The following is a 19,170-nucleotide window of genomic DNA, read 5'->3' on the forward strand; positions in this document are numbered from 1 at the left end:
CAATGTTTCTGTCAGTTTTCACTCAATTCTTTTCATATCTGAATAAGCTATCACTTCATTATGCAATGTTTGTCAGTTTTGACTCCTGTATCTATTCTTTTATATTACAGAATAAACTAAATCTGGTTGTGAGCTACCTGCTGTGAGCCCCCTTTACTCATAACACTACTATTACACATTATTTTCTTTTCATATCAGAAAATGGATATAAGATTAAAGACATGGATAATGGGTCTGACTATTCCTTTTCGGCCATGCTGAATGGTAAGTGTAAACATGTGATGTACAGTACCTTAATGTAAAAGCAATGTTTGAAACAAACCCTGTATGTTGCATCATCTGACAAATATGCAAGAAAATCACACCAGAAAGCATCACAAACGCAATTAATTTAGGAAAAAGAACAATAGATTTATTTCAACAGGTACAATACAGACTATGTGATGGCAACATATTCTCATCCTTCCCAAAATATGATCCTTGATCTGCCAAATGGATGAATCAAAGCCATTACAATGCATAATATCTATTTATTCTGCAAATGATTTCAAGGCCATTTCAACAGTGTTCAATTGATTTGAAGCCTGAACCTTATTGGCGTGTTCCATGTGGTCTGATCACAAGTGGACAACACTACAGTGCAGCACACACTGTGATGTTATCACACAGATCAATTTTGAAGGTGGTTTGGCCCCCTGTGACCGCATTCTTTGGGCAACGTGAACATGACAGCCAGCTTGTAATAACACACTTTTTAGACTTAATTTGTATAACACTAGGAAAGCTTTTAATTCAGCCAGCTGCTGTCTGAAAACTCACAATAAGTAACATTTGAGAGCCAGTCCAATTTAAGCAGAACACAAAAAGAACCAAGAAAAACCGAAACAGAGAGCAATCTGGGTTGGTTTTTTATGTACAGAAACAGACGTGACAAGGCCACGATTTGAAAATACTGTACAGCAGAGTCATTTAAACCCCAACAGGGGCAAGATGTAAATCGTCATCTGCTGTTTGTACCAAGGCTAGCCGATTCTGTTGATAAAAGAGGAAAAGGTGACATGTGGGGCTGCATGATTAAATCACTCCTCCCGTCTGCTGTTGGAAGACATCAATTGTGTCTTCGTCTTCCATTTCCAGCTGTTAGAAGACACAAAAATAATCAGAACTTTGCAATTATATATGCAATAACAAAAGCTGGAGTTAACAATTAATGATACTACAAAAAGTGGCACAAATATGACCATTTGAGCTTGCAAATAGTCACATTTTTCCATCAGGATCTGTTGAAGTGAAGGCAGCAGCCTTCAAACTGATGCCTATGGGTTTAATTTCATGGGTGACTAAGTAGAAAATATTCACATTAGAGATGCTGAAATCTGAGGCTATTTAAATAGTTAAACCAAAAAACGATTGATCGATTACCAAAGTAGTTGTTAATTAATTGGGTAATCGATTAACAATCAATTAATCGATTCATTGTTGCAGCTCTATTAAAAAGTTGAGTAAAAGTACAAATACTGCCTGTACCATAATTAAAATTTGTAATGTTGTGATGAGCATAACATGTCGTAAAGACTTTCTCAGTAAAGCATGCCCATGAAGAGACGTGGCAAAGAATGCATGAAATGAACGGAACAACCCTTGACTGAGACATGACACAAACGCTGCAATGGATAAGTGACATAGAAAATGGATGGATGGATGGCTAATCACTTGGACATGACACACATCACGGTGCACTGTATTATATCACTTACCTGCGATGGTGTGTCTGATTCATTTATTGGCTGTCCATCAAATCTGAACCGGATTTGCCTCATGGACAATCCCTGGAAGGACACATACACAGTTATCAGACTTTTGCATAAGGAAAATAATGATAAGCTCTAACATCAAGCAGTTTGGATAATGATTTCCAAATGAAACGCCACCGTTTCCCACTCAACAGATAGAAAACCATTACTCAAGGAAACAACAAACCTGATTTACAGGATTTTGTGTTATTATTTACAGGACACACAAAATGATGAAATAACATTCAGTGTTTGAAAAAACGAAATTGTACAAATGGAAACAGTCATAGTTCTTATTTGTATTGATGTAATCAGCAGTTTAGTAGTAGGGAAAATGCAAACGTTGAATGGTCTAGTTGGCAGTCTAGTTCGACCAGTGATGCATGAACGGTCACTGAAAAAACAGCCAATGAGAAACTGAGAGGAGTACTATGCACTGACAGGGTGAAGGAAACCATGGAAGATTTTATCATAAGCTTTTTACAGGAAGTTTCCAACAAAAAAAAACAATATCTAGTCATCCCAATGCTCACATTACTGGTATAATACTAGCAACATTTGATTCGTAATTCAGCTATTCCTACTTCAATTGTGTTATTTTTACAATAGCGCCCCTACATTTACTGTTATGATTACCTGTCTCTCGCAGTAGGCCCTCATGAGTTTGACGAGTGTTGTGTGTCTTTTAATCTTGAATTGCACAACAGATCCATCCTGGCCTGCTACCTTCAGGTTGATGTGTTCACTACATTCAGTCTTTACTGCCTCCTGTATGAAAGGCACAGAAAAAACACATAACACTGTCAACACAAGCATGCAGGGAACTTAAATCAAGTTGCTCACAGATGCCGTTGTTGTACCATATCTTCAGTACCCATTCTCAGCATTTAAAGCGATGGTTGAGATTATTTGACATATTATCAGTTTCTCAATAGGGGGCGCAAACCCCCTCAGAGGGGGCTTGATAGAATCAAATTGGGAACCTCTGCTTTAACTCAGGGCGGCACGGTGGACGAGTGGTTAGCGCGCAGACCTCACAGCTAGGAGACCAGGGTTCAATTCCACCCTCGGACATCTCTGTGTGGAGTTCTCCCCGTGCATGCGTGGGTTTTCTCCGGGTACTCCGGTTTCCTCCCACATTCCAAAAACATGCTAGGTTAATTGGTGACTCCAAATTGTCCATAGGTATGAATGTGAGTGTGAATGGTTGTTTGTCTATATGTGCCCTGTGATTGGCTGGCGACCAGTCCCGGGTGTACCCCGCCTCTCGCCCAAAGACAGCTGGGATAGGCTCCAGCACCCCCCGCGACCCTCGTGAGGAAAAAAATGAATGAATGAATGCTTTAACTCAAGTTGCTCACAGATGCTGTTGTTATCCATTCTTTGCATTTAATATTTTGTAACAGCTGTTTAATATATTCAAGTTAGACGCGTGGCACAGTACTCAGTGAAATAATATATATACAATTGAAAAGCTTGTGTAAACAAAATCATGCGTATACTTATCTCAATGGAAACGTTGACATACATTACAGGCACAAAGTGACTGATATTGCATTATTAACGACACGCACATTCAAAATCCACAAGAGTGCCGTGTGTCGAATGTGAAATAGAGTATTTATAGAGCATTTGAGCCCACAAGTGAAAGGATGGTCCGACTGCAGTGGTATCATCGGTGAAAGGAGACATACACTGAGGGTGACACCAGCTGGTTGGCTGCGTGTGCTCATGCAGAAAAGGCAAGCTGCTGCGCGCCCGTCAATGCGCGTTCACAAGCCTTCCGGTCTAGCAAAGTAGGAGTAGTAGTTGTAGCTTGCAACTTGGAAAATATTACACAAGAGTCTGTTAAAATATACGTTTTATATCAGCTTAAACGGCACGTTTTTTACGGAATACGCTCGTATTTAAACGCTGTGCTGTGTCACTCACCTTAGGTTTTTCATCAGCCATGGTCACTCTTTTGGCGCTTCTCTACGCTTGCCACACAAAGAATACGTGTGCGCGCACGTGCTCGTTCCCGCTAAAAGTTTCCAAACCCGACGTGCGCGGTCACGCGACGGTGCGCGCACGGTGCAGCAGGCTTCAATTGGCTACAAGCAGTCACGAGGGCGGAAACCAGTCGGGGTATGGGCGGGAGAAAATGGATGCGCGTTACAGAGGCATCGAGGCACCACGTGAACGCGCATGTCGTTGTTTTCCATTTTGTTGGCTTCGAAGATTACAATAACTGTATCACAACAAAACTTACACATAAAACCGACTACTAACTTTCAATAGTGATACATTTAGATTTTCCCACTGTTAACCCCATAAGACGATCTAATTTTCTTCATTTTGTAGCCCACATTGCCTTGAAATCCTGTACTCCGAACAGAAAATAAAACGTCCCTGAGCACGAATGAGCAGTCAAAAAGCAGGACAAATACTACAATTGCAGTTTATTACTTCAATTTACAACAAAAAAGGGCCCCATTTCCCTTAGGCATGACCTGTACCGATTATCTGTTGGTACTTTTGTCATTTAATGTCTTAAAAGGTAAAATGTAGTAAAAACAAGAAGGCTGTAGATGGAAAAAACAGGCAAGAGAATGGGCAGCTCGATCGTGACGTCATGAGCCCGCATCGCGGGGGCCTATCACTGAATGGCTGGCGGGCTGAGACTTTCATGGCGTGACGGCTGTATCCACTTTATTCCGTATTTTCATATTTTATTGTATTGTGGTGATATCATTCCCTGATGGAGGAGATCGACGTAGACCCAACAATTACCGTAAGTGACGCCTTTTGCTAAGTTTCCTCTCATTATGGTCGCCGACAAGCAAGATGTGTCTCCACTCAATGGCATCACACAACAAAGTAGATATAGCATGTTATTTAAAAAAAAAAAGAAACAAGTCGACGCTACATTGATTTAAATATAAAATTGTTTACATGTCAGTGTATCAGACAAATACTTGTGTTATGTTAAAGGTGGAAATTGTGGAATGTGTAATCACTTACTGTACTTAGCGTAGCAATGTTACGAAAATTTGATAAAGCATGACTTGAATTTTTATTTCATACCTCATTCACTTCTCTCCCCCAAGTATTAAAGAAGTTAGAGCAGATTTTATATGGGAAAATAGTGTCCTTGGTCCCCATTTTTCGCCCCGTGCTAACCACAATGCAAACATGACATTCCGGGCAAAAAACCCCAAAACGACCAATTCAATTTAAATGACATTTCGTCTGCATATTGATATTAAAGTAAACTAATCTACCATCTACGGTTTATATGGTTCATGTAGCTCTGGTTCATAAACGTGGAAGGCTTTAAGTTGTACTAAATTTTCCAAGCACGAATTGACTCAATGGTCCAAACTAACTAACTAAAATATACATACGGTATGAAATGGAAGATGAAGAAGTAATCCAGCTAACAAACATGTATACAAATGAAAATACACTCGATATCATATGAAAAAAATGCACTTTTAATGGACTCACTGTCAGATGTTTTCATTGCCAACATTGCTACTTAATGGTGTAGGATTTTGTTATGACCTTTCTTGCTGTTTTTCCATACAGAATATTCCCGCAGTCAGTCATGAAAAACATCTGGGTTATGCTTGGGGTCCAGGAGATATCCTTGTGTATGAGACCCTTTATAAACCTTCAGGTGCGTATGCGTGTGGCTAATAACACGTGGCAGCCTACATGTTTGTATCCGGTGTTTATCTCCAATCGGCTTGTGCTTAGGTACCTCAGGGTCGTGTACCTCCTTCATTCATGAGGTCAGGAAAGACGAGGACATCTATTCCCCCATTTTACGCAAACTCTTCAACGAGTCGCACTACATCTTTGTTGGCCTCCAGACCATTCAAGAAGACATACCCAACAAGAACAAGAAACCCCAGTAAGTTACTGTTTGATCAGTCCAAAGTCATTTGAACTTTTCATAACATTGCTTAACAATTTTTTCTTTAACCCCTTAGTTTTGTCAGCATTAGTAAAAACTATCGATCTATAATACGGGCCTCTATTGAAGAGCTTCAGCAAATTGCAGGTCAGTATTTTGTTCAACACATCTACAATTCATTTTTGATGTGAGGATATCAGAGGTAATCGTAGTTATTTGTTATATTCTTCCGTTAGTTAATACTGAAGACTCAGCGGCGGGCATGCAGTATGGAAACCAGGTTTGTATTAACATTACATTCTGAACAGTTTTATCGGAACCGAGTGCACACTATTTAGAGGTAACCATACCTGTTCTATTTTGACAGGTGTCAATCCTTTTGGCTATAGAACTGATCTGGAATCTTTGCGAAGTGCTCTTCATTGATGCAGCTCCCGGTTGGTTCCTGTTTGTATTCATTATTTATTTATATTATTTATATTTATATTTTCTTTGTTTGTAAAAAAACAAAAAACAATGTAATGATTGCAAAACATCATATCACAATTTTGTGACCAAAATTACCACCGTTGTCATGATTATCACAGTATTGTTGAATATGCTGAAAATGTTCCACACACTGAAGTCTAACCAGGTTGTATTAAAAAAAATATATATATATATACTAGCCATTTTGGACAGCAAGCGCTATGGTGTACATTAGAGTTTGTGCTTTGGGACAAATACACAACATAACTAATAGCTGTTTTTTCAGGAAATAAGCAGTGTCTGTGAATTCATCCAAGTATGGTTATCAGTCACGATTTTCTGATAATGTTAATTTCAAATGGTAATTAAGAATGGGGAGTTCTACTGCGGTTAATTGCAACATCCCTAGTTTGCAATGAAACCTTTGTCTTTGTTCGTAGCGGGCTCCCTGTTGCTCCACCTGCTGGATTGGGTAAGGCTGCATAAGGCCGACGTGGATGAGAAGGCAAGACACGTGCTGCAAAGCGAGAGCCCTGCTGAGCACCGTGACTACTGGGATGTGGTAGGTGAATCACATCATCAGGTGCACACATTATACAGGCAGTTGGGCTAATGACAGTATTTACTGTGCAGGTTGTGAGCTATGTGCTGCAGGGTCGCTTGGAAGAAGTCCGTCATTTGCTGGTGAAACAGGCCACCCACCAGCCTGCTGCCAGGGATATGTTCAAGCTGATGGACAACCTACTGAGCAAGATGCCCTTCTACAATGTAAGATCATTGTCTGCACTTTTTGTGGGTTTCTTTTATTTTTTTTCCTTTTAAGGTGTAAATAATTATACAGACCAAGGAAATACAGTTGGAATAGGTGCAGATTCTTGAAGCTCTAGATGGCTTTCTGTGCGGGTTATCGTTTGTGGCTGCTCTATAGGAGTCCACAACTCAATACAAAGGGCAGAAAAATTAGCATAATAGGTCCCCTTTAATGGCTTGTGCCAACAATTCAGCTTTTTATTATTACATTACACCTTTTACTCATGCTGCTTTTTGTAGTGGGGCAATAAAAAACAAGCCGCAGGCTGCAAATGTTCCCCTTGTTGTTCTTTGGACACCTCTCCTCTACTGTATACAGATATTGTACTGTGGTTCCTCAAAAATGAAGGCCTCTATAGTTGAAATAAAATCCTCTTTGCTCTGCCTTCAGCCTATTGACACTCAAACACTGGCAGAGTTTGACGTGAAGTGGAGACACTGGCATGAGGAGGTGGACCGCTGCCTTCAGGACAACTCATTTGCCAGCAACCAGCACCTGGAAGTCATATGCAAGGTTTGTCATCCATAGCATCTACTCCTCTCAGGGAACATGTACACCAGTGTTTTTCAACCTTTTTTGAGCCACGGCACGTTTTTTTACATTGGAAAAATCTTGTGGCACACCACTATGACCACGACCTCACACGTGCATCAATAAGTCTATCAGAGGAACAAGGTAGGTGTCGCCACACGGACCAATATTACAGTAGCCACGTTTTTACATGCCGAGTTTTTCTCTTTCCGAATGACCTTTTGGGAAACAATGGTATCCATAGAAAGGAATATTCCAATCTCTTGTCTACATGCGCCGTGAAATCAACCAGAATAGTCAATAGGGCATGCACAGTAAAACATAAACATCAACATCACGTGATACCGGCTTCCGCAAGTTATTCTTTCACTTGTTGGAATAACTCCGTATTGCCAGTTTTTCCTTCATCCAGTCTTGAAATTTAGTTTGAATCAAAAACAAACTTTGCTTAGTCCAGTGCCGATTGCTGGCCTCCATTTTTAAAACTGAAGAACATCTGGATCTGCGTGTTACGTCATATCTGAGCCTGCGCTGAAAGAACGCACCCGGGATCAATTTAAACAGGAAAAGATCAAATTCAATCTTGCTAATATTTTATAATTAAACTCAGGACATGTTTTATATAGATATATATTTTCTTTTTTAATAAAACTGCACTTGTGAATAAAGTATAGAAGGGTTTAGATTCTATTTCACAGATGGCGCTAATGCATACGAAAGCTGCTTGCCAACCGCCAATAAACAACAGAAGAAGAAAAACACCACAAAGAAGAACGCACCCTGACAACTTTCCGTCTGAGCGGGTACAAGATACCTCAATCGGATTGGTTAAAGGAATATTCCATCCCTGTTCAATTTTTTCCGTTTGAGCAAATAAACCAAATGCAATTGGAATATTTGGGTCCATGTATACTATTGACATAATATTTGAAAATGATGATTAATAAATGTTAATTATAAAAAGTGATATTGGATAATTCCTCACAGCACACCTGACGGTTTCTCAAGGTACACTAGTGTGCCGCGGCACAGTCGTTGAAAATCACTGACGTACACAACACAAGGTACCTCAAGTAGTTCACAAATGTCGTGTCTCCATTAGGAGTGACACTCCTGTCAGTCAGTTTTTGATACTGTTTCTTAGGTTAAGGTCATTTTAAACATTGATTCCATGGAATTTTAGATCCTTGTGGGAGATGAAGACACTTTGTTGGAGCACAAAGAACTGCTAAGCACCTGGTACCACTTCCTGGTGACCAGACTGCTCTATTGCCACCCTACTGTCAAACCCACAGAGTTGCATTTCTATGCTCAGGTACTCCACCTTCCTTGCTGCAACGCCATTTGCTGTTGATGCTACACTGCCGTTGTTTTAATGTCTTTGTTTCTGTGATGCTTTCTACAGTCGTGCATGACCATGTTTCTGGACCCCAGGAGTGTGCCAGAGGCCCTGGACAGTATCTTACTAGCTGCCTTTGAGTTTGATATCCATCAGGTTATCAAGGACTGCAGGTAACGCAGCTTCACATCCATCCCTGATTTCCATGTGGTAAATACCCGATGTGTCCCCTCAGCATTGCTCTCAACAACTGGTGGTTTGTGGCCCATCTGACAGACCTTCTCGATCACTGTCAGCTCCTCCAGTCTCACAATTTACAGTAAGGAGATTTTTTATTGTCATAGTAGGAGAAAACACCCCTTTTGTATGCATACATGATTATTCTTTTGTCTGTTCAGCTTTGGCTCCAACTTGAGAGAGTTTCTGCTGCTAGAATATGCATCAAGTCTCTTCACTCATCACAGGTATTGATTATTATTATGATTGCTCATAGGACAGACAAAAACTGTGGTGAGACCATCAATGTTATTTGGTCTAGAGACAGTGCCGCTGAAGAAAAGACAGGAAGCTGAACTGGAGGTAGCAGAGAAGAGGATGCTGAGGTTCTCATTGGGAGTGACCAGGATGGATAGGATCAGGAAGGAGTACATCAGAGGGACATTACATGTTAGAGGCCTTGGGAGGAGAGATAGTGAATATATTGGTAGAAGGATGATGCGTTTAGAGCTGCCAGGTAGGAGGCGTAGAGGAAGACCAAAGAGGAGGTTCATGGATGTAGTGAAGGAGGACATGAGGGTAGTTGGTGTGAGAGAGACAGATGCAGAAGACAGGGTTGGATGGAGGACATTGATTTGCTGTGGCGACCCCTGAAGGGAAAAGCCCATAGAGAAAGAAGAAGACAGGACAGTCTCTGAGTCTTAACCAGGGTGTGTTTTTGTTCCAAGTCTGTGGCAGCTGTCCGTGGACTACTTCGACCACTGCCCAGAATTTGGCCGTGTCTACCTGGAACTGCAGATGGAGCGCATCCCTTTACACACAGAGCGCAAAGCCCTCAAGGTGCTAAGGATCTGTGAGAAAAGGCAGATGTCTGAGCAAGGTAGCATGTTTCGACTTTTACTCAGTCCTTTAAAAAAAAAAACTCAACTTAAAATGAAGGATTTTTGGTGTTTATCCAGTGCGGAGTATTTGTAAGATCATGGCGATGCGGGCTTTAAGGAACAACAGACTGGGTTCTGCTCTTTCCTGGAGCATCCGAGCCAAAGACGCTGCCTTTGCTACCTTGATTTCGGAGAGGTTTGTCCCCCACCCCCTCAACCATATAACCAGATGTGTATGCCGTCACTATGCAAGTATTTCCTTCTCAATCGTGTTTGTTTGTGTCAGATTCTTGCAGGATTACTGCGCTAAAGGAATCTTTACTGATCTGGACCTCATAGACAATTTAGGCCCGGCGATGCTGCTCAGTGACAGGCTCACGTTCCTCGGTATGCACACACATACACTTGAAAGCTACTGTATGCTGTCAACCATAGGCACAGTAGGATGCTTTGAGGCTTGAACCTATGTCACTACTAAATGGAATGAAACACTGGTTGCCATTATTAACACACAAAAAAGCGCACCAAAGCTCTCCTTCCTCCTGGTTGAAATCTCTGTACGATTCATGTTTAATGTGTTATTTGTTTTCCCCAGGGAAGTACTGTGAGTTCCACAAGTTGTACGGCAAAAAGTGCTTCAGGGAGGCGGCAAAACTACTCCTATCGCTTATTACTGCTAAAATCGCCCCCAGAAACTTCTGGATGACCCTCCTGACTGACGCCCTGCCACTGCTGGAGCAGGAAAAGGTCAGTGTGTATTCTTTAGTTCCCCCACATAGAAATCATAGTTGTACATCACATTTGGATTAAATCACACTCCAGTGATGTGAGAAGCGGTGTCACTCCTGTCAATACATGGTTATGATTGTTGCTATGTGTTTTTTTTAAGGTCATCTTCACATCAGAGCAAACCTACGAGCTCATCTTCTGTTTGGAGGAACTCACATCCTCCTTGAATACCGCATCTTCCGCTGTTAGCGCAACTCCCACACAGGTAGGAATTTCTATGAAGTTGCAATATTGTGAAATATTGGCTTTTTTGCCAAAAAACGATATTAATATTGCCAATATTGTCCAAATCTCAGTTTTTGATGCCGATATGTGTAACATGGCATATCATCATGAACACATATATGTTGTATACAGCATTTTTTTAAATATCGGTTTTCATGATCAGGAAATAATCTGATACCAATATTATCGGTACTAATAATTATCGGACATCTCTAGTGAGAATAGTTATATTAGCTAAGAAAACGGTTATCAACCCATTCCAGAAGGTCCGACTCTAACCCATATGTACTCCAACCAAACCCAAATGAACACAAAATATATTTTTATAGTTTTCCATGCATAAAAGTATTTGAAATGCATACTTTACAAGTTACTTTACAATTGTTGCCAAAGACGCAATGTGGCAGTGAGATCAACACCTTACAACTGTTTCCATATTTAACAAGCTAAAAGGCCGCTAACTAGTGTTGGGCAATGAGAAAGGAATACATTTGGATTCCAAGTTGCCATGGCCAGTCCGCTGACTGGCAGAATGAAATAAGAGTTTCAGGATGATGTTGTGGAAGTTTGGTGTTCATAAAGGATGGGAGCCATGACTTACAGCAACGTTGCAAACTACACTAATCCCAACATGATAACTCCAACGGAAGTTACCATGAAACTAAAGGTTTCAAGCCCTAATTTCCGTGTATTTGTTCTTTTGAGGAGGAAGACATCGAGATGACCAAAGTGGAGCTCCTGAGGCTCGCCTTCGCTAGGAACCTAGCGAAGGCTATCGTCAATGAAGGCACAATTGAATCATGAACCATCGTACACAACAAAGCTCTTTGATGCATTTCCGATACAGTTTATAAACTGGTTTCAAGTATTTTGTAATGAAAAAATCTGTCTGTTAAAAAATAAATACATGTTTGTAAATATGTTGTCATTAATTCCAACACACGGGCTGCATGGCGAAAGAGTGGTTAGCACAAGCCTCACAGCTAGGAGACCTGAGTTCAATTCCACCCTCGATCCTCAAACGAACGTAAATGAATGATTCCAACACTCCGCTTCAAGCATTACTGGTGTTAAATATTAGCGCTACCTATACACATATGAAATATACAATATAACCAAACATTGAAATATTTAACTCAGTTCATACACCACAAGCTCATTACCTGTGAGTGAAAGCCACACACTGGAAGCTCAACTGTCATGGAAAGCAAAAATGATAGCCATGTTTATGGTAGCCATAGCCATGGTTTTATTTCATGCAGCAATCAAACAGAATGTACAAATGTACACATCTTCATATCACATACTGTATCCACAAACAATACATACATATTTTATGTACACTTCACACTCATATGCAAATGAGTTAAGGACCCAACATGTTTGTCGCTATTGACTATTTAACCGAAGTCTGGATATTTGATTTCACATTGTCAAGGTTCAGTGTTAGTTAACAATAAAACAAAACACACCCCCAATACTAACAATGATATGTATTTAATAACTAAGTTCATGTTCATTGTGACTCAGGTTTAAAGTGCCTATTTGTAGAGCAAATATACAACATATTCTTTGTAAATAAATACAAATAAAATGCTAAATAAAATACATTAAAACATGACAATGACCTTTTCTGTTGTGCTGTCATGTGGATAAAAAAGGACAATATTTATATTAAATATGACTGTCCTCATCTCCAGTGTTTGCTAGCTACCTGCAGCATACACTCTCAATAACAACTATTTAACAACCTGCAACAAAAAACAGGATGAGATGTTGCATTTTTGGAAGTGGGAATGTCCTTTTTTGGGATGGGAAGGAGGAGTAAGGGGTTTCACACCACTATAGGTGACCCCACGCCTCAGGTGGGGGGAACTGGTCGACCTCTCCGACCTCGTTACAGAGACGATCTCCAAGCGTGAAAGCCAGCTTGTAACGTAGGCGCACCTTCTCCTGCGGAATGGCATGATGAGCGGTGTGATTAGTATCGTGTTTTGAGTGACAGACGAGTGAATGTCACCTGCCTTTGTTGGATTGGCCAGTAACATGACCTGGGTAATGGAAGCTGGGGGCAGGATGGGGTTGAACGGGGCCAGTTCTGTCCCAGATGGAGGTTGCAGCTTCACCTTCATTGACTAGTATAAGAGGAAGAGGAAGTCACGGCAAAGTTCTTTATTCTTGTCATAAAAACTGGCAGATATATGCAAAACATTGCCACAATGGCGTCTCTCTACCTTTGGTACCGCGGCTTGCAGTACTACACCGTAAACAGGGAGGGGCGCCGTGTTGAGCATGGACACCACCATCACCAACACGTCAGGTCTGCCAGGGGGAGAGTCGGACGCAAAGTTGAGCAGAACCCGAACACCGTCCTTATCGTAGGCGGTGACTGGCAGCACTTTACCTAGAACAGGAAGGACACAGCCAATCAGGAGCCAGCAGACATGACAACCAGTCAATCCCTCCTCCACCCCCTCCACTTACTTGGTCTGATGGCCTCCAGGGGGACGTGCACGTTGCTTAGGGAGATCTCTGCAGCTCTGGCCGGGCTTCCCATGATGAGCGGAGGGTGGGATGGGGAGAGGGAGCGGAAAAGTGGGCTGCCCGGGGCGGAGGTCATGGTCTGGGTCAGGGCAGGGGAAGCAGGCATCATTCCCTTGAGGAGAGAGGCTGAGGAGTGGGAGCTCTGGACAGGCATGGGGGGAGGAGCTACTGCTGGCATTCCAAAACTGCTGCCCAACGTCAAGTGACTGGAAAAACATAATATCGGCTGACAATTTCATAAGGTAGCAAAAGTGCATTTGATAAGATTTTGGCTTTCAGTTCAGAATTCAGTTCCAAATTTGAAAATTGTGATGTATTTGTAAATAAAACAAACCATCTTTGTGTTATGTTGTGGTATACCTATGAGATATTTGAGCTGTTCAAAAGCAACAAAAAAAATGCTTGAAATGTATGTTTTCACAAAATATTTTTTAGTCAGGAACTGGTATTTTCCTGAAACTTACTTATGTTCTACTGCTATTTACTAAAGAATGGAAAAAAGCCGAAACAAACTTTTTTCTTCAGATGAAAGACGTGAGTCTAGTCTTTGTGCCATCAAAGATCAGAAGGGGTTGTCTTTTGAAAAATGTCTGGGATTGAATGAGTTAATATACATAATTATTAAATACAATTTTGGGCGTGGGGTGTGCTTTATTTTAACACCAACCACAACATTCTGAGATCCGATGCATGAGATGCAGGGTTACCTTTTACTACATTTTTTTTTTTAAATGCGAAATTTTCTCAGTACTTGGACACTGAAATATTTTCAAATATAAGACAATAATAATTAGGATCACACCATTATGAGATATAATACATCAGATTTACAAAAACACCCCACATTTTGTACCACAAACACAAATATTGTATTTTCCGGACTATAAGTCACACTTTTTTTTTCATAGATTGGCTGTTCCTGCGACTTACACTCCAGAGCGACTTATAAATGAAAATACTATTTATGTTACATAAATACTGGACACCTTTTCTGTTCATGTTTATTTTTTGTGTGACTGAATAACCATTGTGCTAGCATATCTTACACCTATTCACCCTGTTCTTTATTCTTTTATTGTTAGAACCTGCCTACCAAGAGGACGTAATGTCTGTTTTGGTCAAGTAGTTTGGAAAATAAATTACCCACAAAAAATATGACTTGTGTGACTTATACTCCGGAGCGACTTATAGTCCAGAAAATACGGTATATATAATAATTCGTATATCGGTTTCGGTGTCAGCTGATATCAGTGTTGGAAATTGAGATTTGGATAATATTGTTTTTCAGCAAAAAAGCCAATATCGGACATCCCTAATTAGAATAATTTAATATATTTAATCAGCTTATCCTCGGGTCGTGGTTATGCTGGAGCCTATCCCAGCTGTCTTCGGGCGAGAGGCGGGGTACACCCTGGACTGGTCGCCAGCCAATCACAGGGCACATATAGACAAACAACCATTCACACTCACATTCATACCTATGGACAATTTGGAGTCACCAATTAACCTAGCATGTTTTTGGAATGTGGGAGGAAACCGGAGTACCCGGAGAAAACCCACGCATGCACGGGGAGAACATGCAAACTCCACACAGAGATGGCAGAGGATGGAATTTAACTCGGGTCTCCTAGCTGTGAGGCCTGCGCGCTAACCACTCGATCACCGTGCAGCCTCAGCTAACTCAGGTATCATAAATATTTCTATTTGACACTACGTGTTGGCACCTCTTGTTATCAGCAAATCCCATCATGGCCAGGTCCTGAAGGTTCTGGAGTGACGTCATGGCTGGTTCTGCATGGGGCAAGGCTGCACTCCCAAGCACATCCAAAGGTGGGGCCTGTGTAGCCAATGAGAAGTCTTTACATGCAAAACAATGTGTGTTTGAAGATTTTTTACCTGCAAGGAGCTCCACTGATTGGACGCTTCATTGAGCTGTGGTTTGGATTGGCTGCTCAGAGAGTGGGGAGGGTCATCACTGAGTCCTGCAAGACGTATGTACGCCTGTTAGGGTGTTACTGTGAGTATTGTTTACATTGAGGACGTACCTACCTAGAGACAGCAGCTCATTATCAAGAAGTGAGAGCGCCTTAGACGGGGTGGTCTCCAGCAGGGGGTGACTCGGGCTGCCGCCCAGCGAGCTCAGCTTTGGAGGAGGGGGCAGAGCAGGGATGGAGGGGTCTGACAAATGATCTGCGAGAGGAATGGAGCCCATTGGTGGAGGAGGGGGAGCGGGTTGAGGAGGGCTGGGAGTGTCGGGGCCAGCCAGGTCGATCAGGGTGTCGGTTGTTTCTGTGGAATATGCACAAAAAAAAGACACAAAGATGACGCATTTGCTAAAAATCTATCGTGGTTATGTTCGACAAATATCTGACCGCTCTGGTCGTGGCCGCCGCGAGCCTCCTCGCTGTCGCCGTTGATAGGCAGCCCCTCCACTACCTTCTTGTAGGAGTTGATGACCCTGGAGAGGTCATCACTAGCCTGCAGGATGTCACCTGAATAAACAAAGCAAACACACAAAAGACTGCAGCAATTATCATAACTGGCAGGAGGAGCGCTTGTATTCATTGCATGACACGTTGACATGAGCTCATTAAAAAAAACAAAAAAATTAACAAACCTAAACTGGTGTCGTTGTCCTCAGCCTCGGTGGCCATTTTAAAAGCAGCCCGCCTCAGCTTGTCACAGCGTTCGTAGAGTTCCTACAGCAGGAAAGGAAAAAGCTTGAAAAAGTGTTTTAAACGCCATTTTATGTTTGTTTTGCACAAACCTTAATAATCTCCTTGTCGGATTCAGACGAGGTGTTTTTATCGTAATGGGAGAGCATCTCGGAGAGCAGCTTGACATTGATGTTCACCTCCTCCAGTGTGTTGACACGCTTTGTCACCTTCTGCACCCGTACATCATCCTGGCAAAAACATTTTATTACAGTACCAGTCAAGAGGTTAACTCACTCAGAGACGCCGTATTTAATGTCTTACCTCTTTAACCATATTTTTAATCAACCTGTTGGCCTCTTGGAGGTCTTCTGGATTTTTGCTGCGGAGAAGCTCAGCAAGAAGCTATGCAAACACACACATTAGACGTTAAAAGGAACAATGTTTACATATTGTATGTTGGAGAACTGGTTCTACACGGCAAAAAAAAAGCTACACTTCCATCCTTCCAACTGCATTTCGATAACGTTAAAAAGCTGATATCCTCACCTTCCCCATGTCCTCGTTGTCAAATACTGGGTGTTTGGGCCGTGCAGGAGGAGAGGGTATCAAAGTCCGGTCTAGAGGTAACTCTGGGTCACGTGCCACCAGCCCTTTTGAGAACAGTGTTGTCAAGTTATTGATAAAAATGAAAGACAAACCGCAGACACAAACCTTGTCTTCTTAGCGTCTCGTAGGCTTCGTTGATCTTGGGCTCATTGGGGAAAGCAACAGTCCAGCTGTACAGCATCTCGACAATCTTTGTCTTCACCTTCTCCGGAGCACTGTCGCCCATGTACTGGAAATCAACAACATGCATTCAGACATATAAACTAATATAATGACTATTATATGTTATACTGTTATATAAGCTCTAATATGAAACAGTTCAATTCAGCATGGTCTCACAGCCTTAACTGTTACAACTTAATATTAAATAAATATATATATATATATATATAATATTAAAGATGTGCGCTGTACTCACATTATTTAGCTATATCAACAACAACATAAACCTAGCAAGGGCAGAACATTCCAAAAAACATCCTTTTGATAATAGGAACCGATACATATCACTACAGTAAACCTCGGATATATCGGAAATTCGCTCACAACGGACAGATAAAAAAGAACCGATTTTTCTGTAATGCATTTCCAATAAAAATTCATTGCATATATCAGATTTTTTATAACGGATTTCGCCTATTTCGGACAAAATCTCCAGTCCCGTTCCAATGCATTTCCATTAAATTTCCCTCGCATATATCGGATGGCCGCATCGTTATGCTAATCTTGTTGATGTCACTGGCTATTGTCTTTCTCCTGGCTCCAGATTTAGGACAAATATAAAAGTGAGTGACGTCAATAATACTAGCACAGCAGTGAATGAGATCTTAACCTCACTATTGGAAATAACGTAGGCCTGACGGGCGTAACAGGGCCTAGCTTAATTAACAATTTGTTATCCTCAGAGTCCAATAAAGTTAAATTTTCATTACCTTACGTCTCTTTTCATTGCCCAGTCCAGGTACATTGGAAACATAGTCAAGGAAGTGCCTTTTTATAACGGATAAAATCCGATTTACACATATACCGGATATAAATCCGATATATGCGTAAAACGGACATTTTCCGGTATACGCATATAATGGATTTCGCTTATATCGGACAAAACCAGTGGGAACAATTGAATCTGATATATCCGAGGTTTACTGTATATTGACAGTTACTATGGTACCCATTATGTCATTGTATGGTCATATCACCTAGTACTTCGGTACGTGACAAAAACTAAAAAATAAAAATACAAAAAAATATCTTAGGAAAGCAGGAAGTGAACAAATGCAACAGTTACTGATTGTAAAAGTACCAGATGGAGGGGTAGGATTTAATAAGCTTTGCTTCTTCCTACTCCTTTTGGACATGTGGAACTGTGAACTGATTATGTGATGCATTCAATTGTAATCTGATGCATGTTCAAATGAAATTAAACCATTACCATTACACTATATATTTTTTAATTGCTAATTTGCCCTCATGTGCGTCTCTCATAAATGACAGTGATTAAACAAGTATGGAATAATTACTTCCTAGGTCGGTAGTTTGTAAATAAAGCTATCTCAGTCACTATTTAAGGAAATACACTGCTTAAAGTAAAAAAAAAAAAACTCACCTTTGGAGATACGACTTTTATGAGCTCATTTAAAAATCTGTATTTTCCAACCTCGTTATGAAACCTCCTCCCACAGTTCTTCATGCAGGCCTCCAAGACCTATCCACCAAATAAAAGTATTTTAACGTTTAAACATGATTGCCTCTTTTTCCATGTTCTCTTACTGTAAGAGCCTGAAGAGCTTCCCATTCCTGTGGTGAGTGGATTTTGTGGACAAGCAGTGGTATTGCAATCTGAGGGCTGCAGGAAGAAACAGTCCAAATAATAAACTTTTAAAATATCAACTCGGGGTGGAAATGTTGGACATACCCTTCAAGTTCCTTATTGATTTGATCACAGAAGCCCATGATGTACTCCCAGTCCTCTTGTCTGTTACATTGATGGGTGGCTCTATCTGACAAACATATTTTCACACAATTAAAATCAATCAAGGTAATCAAATTGTTTATTTTACTGATGTCAATAAAGAGCACACAGCATTTAAAGACCTCCACCTTGCTGAATGTGAAGTGATGCACATACTAGACTACGGGAATAAAGTGACTAAAAGCAGTTACCAGCTACAGCACGAAATAATTAACTGACACGTAACCCGATATGGTATTTTTGTATAGTTACTAGTTTCTTTTAATTCACAAAAAATGCAATAATCACTCACTGAGCCAGGACTCAAGCGTCTCCCCTTCCTGGTACGCCATAGCAATGGAAGTATCGCGTGTTTATGAACGAGAGTATGAAATTAGCGCGATTACGAGCAAAATACTATAAAATTCAACAACACATTCAATAACACACAGTGAAAC

The 19,170-nt window shown here is 41.0% G+C and overlaps 3 protein-coding genes across 4 annotated transcripts; 1 reads left to right on the plus strand and 2 right to left on the minus strand.

Moving 5' to 3' along the window:
* Nucleotides 1-386: 386 nt before the first annotated feature.
* Nucleotides 387-3,862, minus strand: LOC131103525 (small ubiquitin-related modifier 2-like). Its single transcript, XM_058049861.1, has 4 exons — nucleotides 3,726-3,862; nucleotides 2,430-2,561; nucleotides 1,758-1,829; nucleotides 387-1,137 (listed from the first exon to the last, which is right to left on the minus strand). Exons 1-4 carry the CDS (start codon nucleotides 3,744-3,746, stop codon nucleotides 1,075-1,077), a joined length of 288 nt encoding a protein of 95 aa, XP_057905844.1. The 5' UTR covers nucleotides 3,747-3,862; the 3' UTR covers nucleotides 387-1,074.
* Nucleotides 3,863-4,004: 142 nt separating this feature from the next.
* Nucleotides 4,005-11,872, plus strand: nup85 (nucleoporin 85). Of its 2 annotated transcripts, none has more exons than XM_058049860.1 (19): nucleotides 4,005-4,566; nucleotides 5,364-5,454; nucleotides 5,535-5,691; nucleotides 5,771-5,841; nucleotides 5,931-5,974; nucleotides 6,062-6,131; nucleotides 6,603-6,724; nucleotides 6,796-6,930; nucleotides 7,364-7,486; nucleotides 8,688-8,819; nucleotides 8,910-9,016; nucleotides 9,079-9,162; nucleotides 9,242-9,307; nucleotides 9,788-9,939; nucleotides 10,019-10,136; nucleotides 10,227-10,327; nucleotides 10,536-10,687; nucleotides 10,830-10,934; nucleotides 11,663-11,872. In XM_058049860.1, exons 1-19 carry the CDS (start codon nucleotides 4,534-4,536, stop codon nucleotides 11,756-11,758), a joined length of 1,959 nt encoding a protein of 652 aa, XP_057905843.1. In that variant the 5' UTR covers nucleotides 4,005-4,533; the 3' UTR covers nucleotides 11,759-11,872. The 2 variants fall into 2 exon arrangements, with proteins under 2 accessions (XP_057905843.1, XP_057905842.1); XM_058049859.1 differs by having other exon boundaries at nucleotides 4,007-4,566; nucleotides 11,660-11,872.
* A 321-nt stretch (nucleotides 11,873-12,193) lies between these two features.
* gga3b (golgi associated, gamma adaptin ear containing, ARF binding protein 3b) lies at nucleotides 12,194-19,070 on the minus strand. Its single transcript, XM_058048916.1, has 17 exons — nucleotides 19,026-19,070; nucleotides 18,677-18,761; nucleotides 18,532-18,607; nucleotides 18,368-18,466; nucleotides 16,867-16,990; nucleotides 16,702-16,805; nucleotides 16,477-16,557; nucleotides 16,266-16,403; nucleotides 16,116-16,197; nucleotides 15,871-15,990; nucleotides 15,548-15,787; nucleotides 15,395-15,480; nucleotides 15,223-15,335; nucleotides 13,439-13,704; nucleotides 13,189-13,358; nucleotides 12,979-13,089; nucleotides 12,194-12,907 (listed from the first exon to the last, which is right to left on the minus strand). The coding sequence occupies exons 1-17, from the start codon at nucleotides 19,063-19,065 to the stop codon at nucleotides 12,797-12,799; spliced, it is 2,046 nt and encodes a 681-aa protein (XP_057904899.1). The 5' UTR covers nucleotides 19,066-19,070; the 3' UTR covers nucleotides 12,194-12,796.
* Between the last annotated feature and the right edge of the window lie 100 nt (nucleotides 19,071-19,170).

Source organism: Doryrhamphus excisus, chromosome 15 (genome assembly GCF_030265055.1).
Source record: "Doryrhamphus excisus isolate RoL2022-K1 chromosome 15, RoL_Dexc_1.0, whole genome shotgun sequence".
NCBI classification, from domain to species: Eukaryota; Metazoa; Chordata; class Actinopteri; order Syngnathiformes; family Syngnathidae; genus Doryrhamphus; species Doryrhamphus excisus.

Coding starts and splice junctions, on each gene's coding strand:
- nup85 (XM_058049859.1), top strand. CDS start 4,534: ATGGAGGAGATCGACGTAGACCCAACAATTACC. Junction 9,308..9,787: donor AGTCTCTTCACTCATCACAG/GTATTGATTATT, acceptor TTTTGTTCCAAG/TCTGTGGCAGCTGTCCGTGG. Junction 10,935..11,659: donor TTAGCGCAACTCCCACACAG/GTAGGAATTTCT, acceptor TGTTCTTTTGAG/GAGGAAGACATCGAGATGAC.
- LOC131103525 (XM_058049861.1), bottom strand. CDS start 3,746: ATGGCTGATGAAAAACCTAAG. Junction 2,562..3,725: donor TGGCTGATGAAAAACCTAAG/GTGAGTGACACA, acceptor CCTTTCATACAG/GAGGCAGTAAAGACTGAATG. Junction 1,138..1,757: donor AATCAGACACACCATCGCAG/GTAAGTGATATA, acceptor GTCTTCTAACAG/CTGGAAATGGAAGACGAAGA.
- gga3b (XM_058048916.1), bottom strand. CDS start 19,065: ATGGCGTACCAGGAAGGGGAGACGCTTGAGTCCTGGCTCA. Junction 18,762..19,025: donor GACGCTTGAGTCCTGGCTCA/GTGAGTGATTAT, acceptor TATGTTTGTCAG/ATAGAGCCACCCATCAATGT. Junction 12,908..12,978: donor TACTGGCCAATCCAACAAAG/GCAGGTGACATT, acceptor GCCATTCCGCAG/GAGAAGGTGCGCCTACGTTA.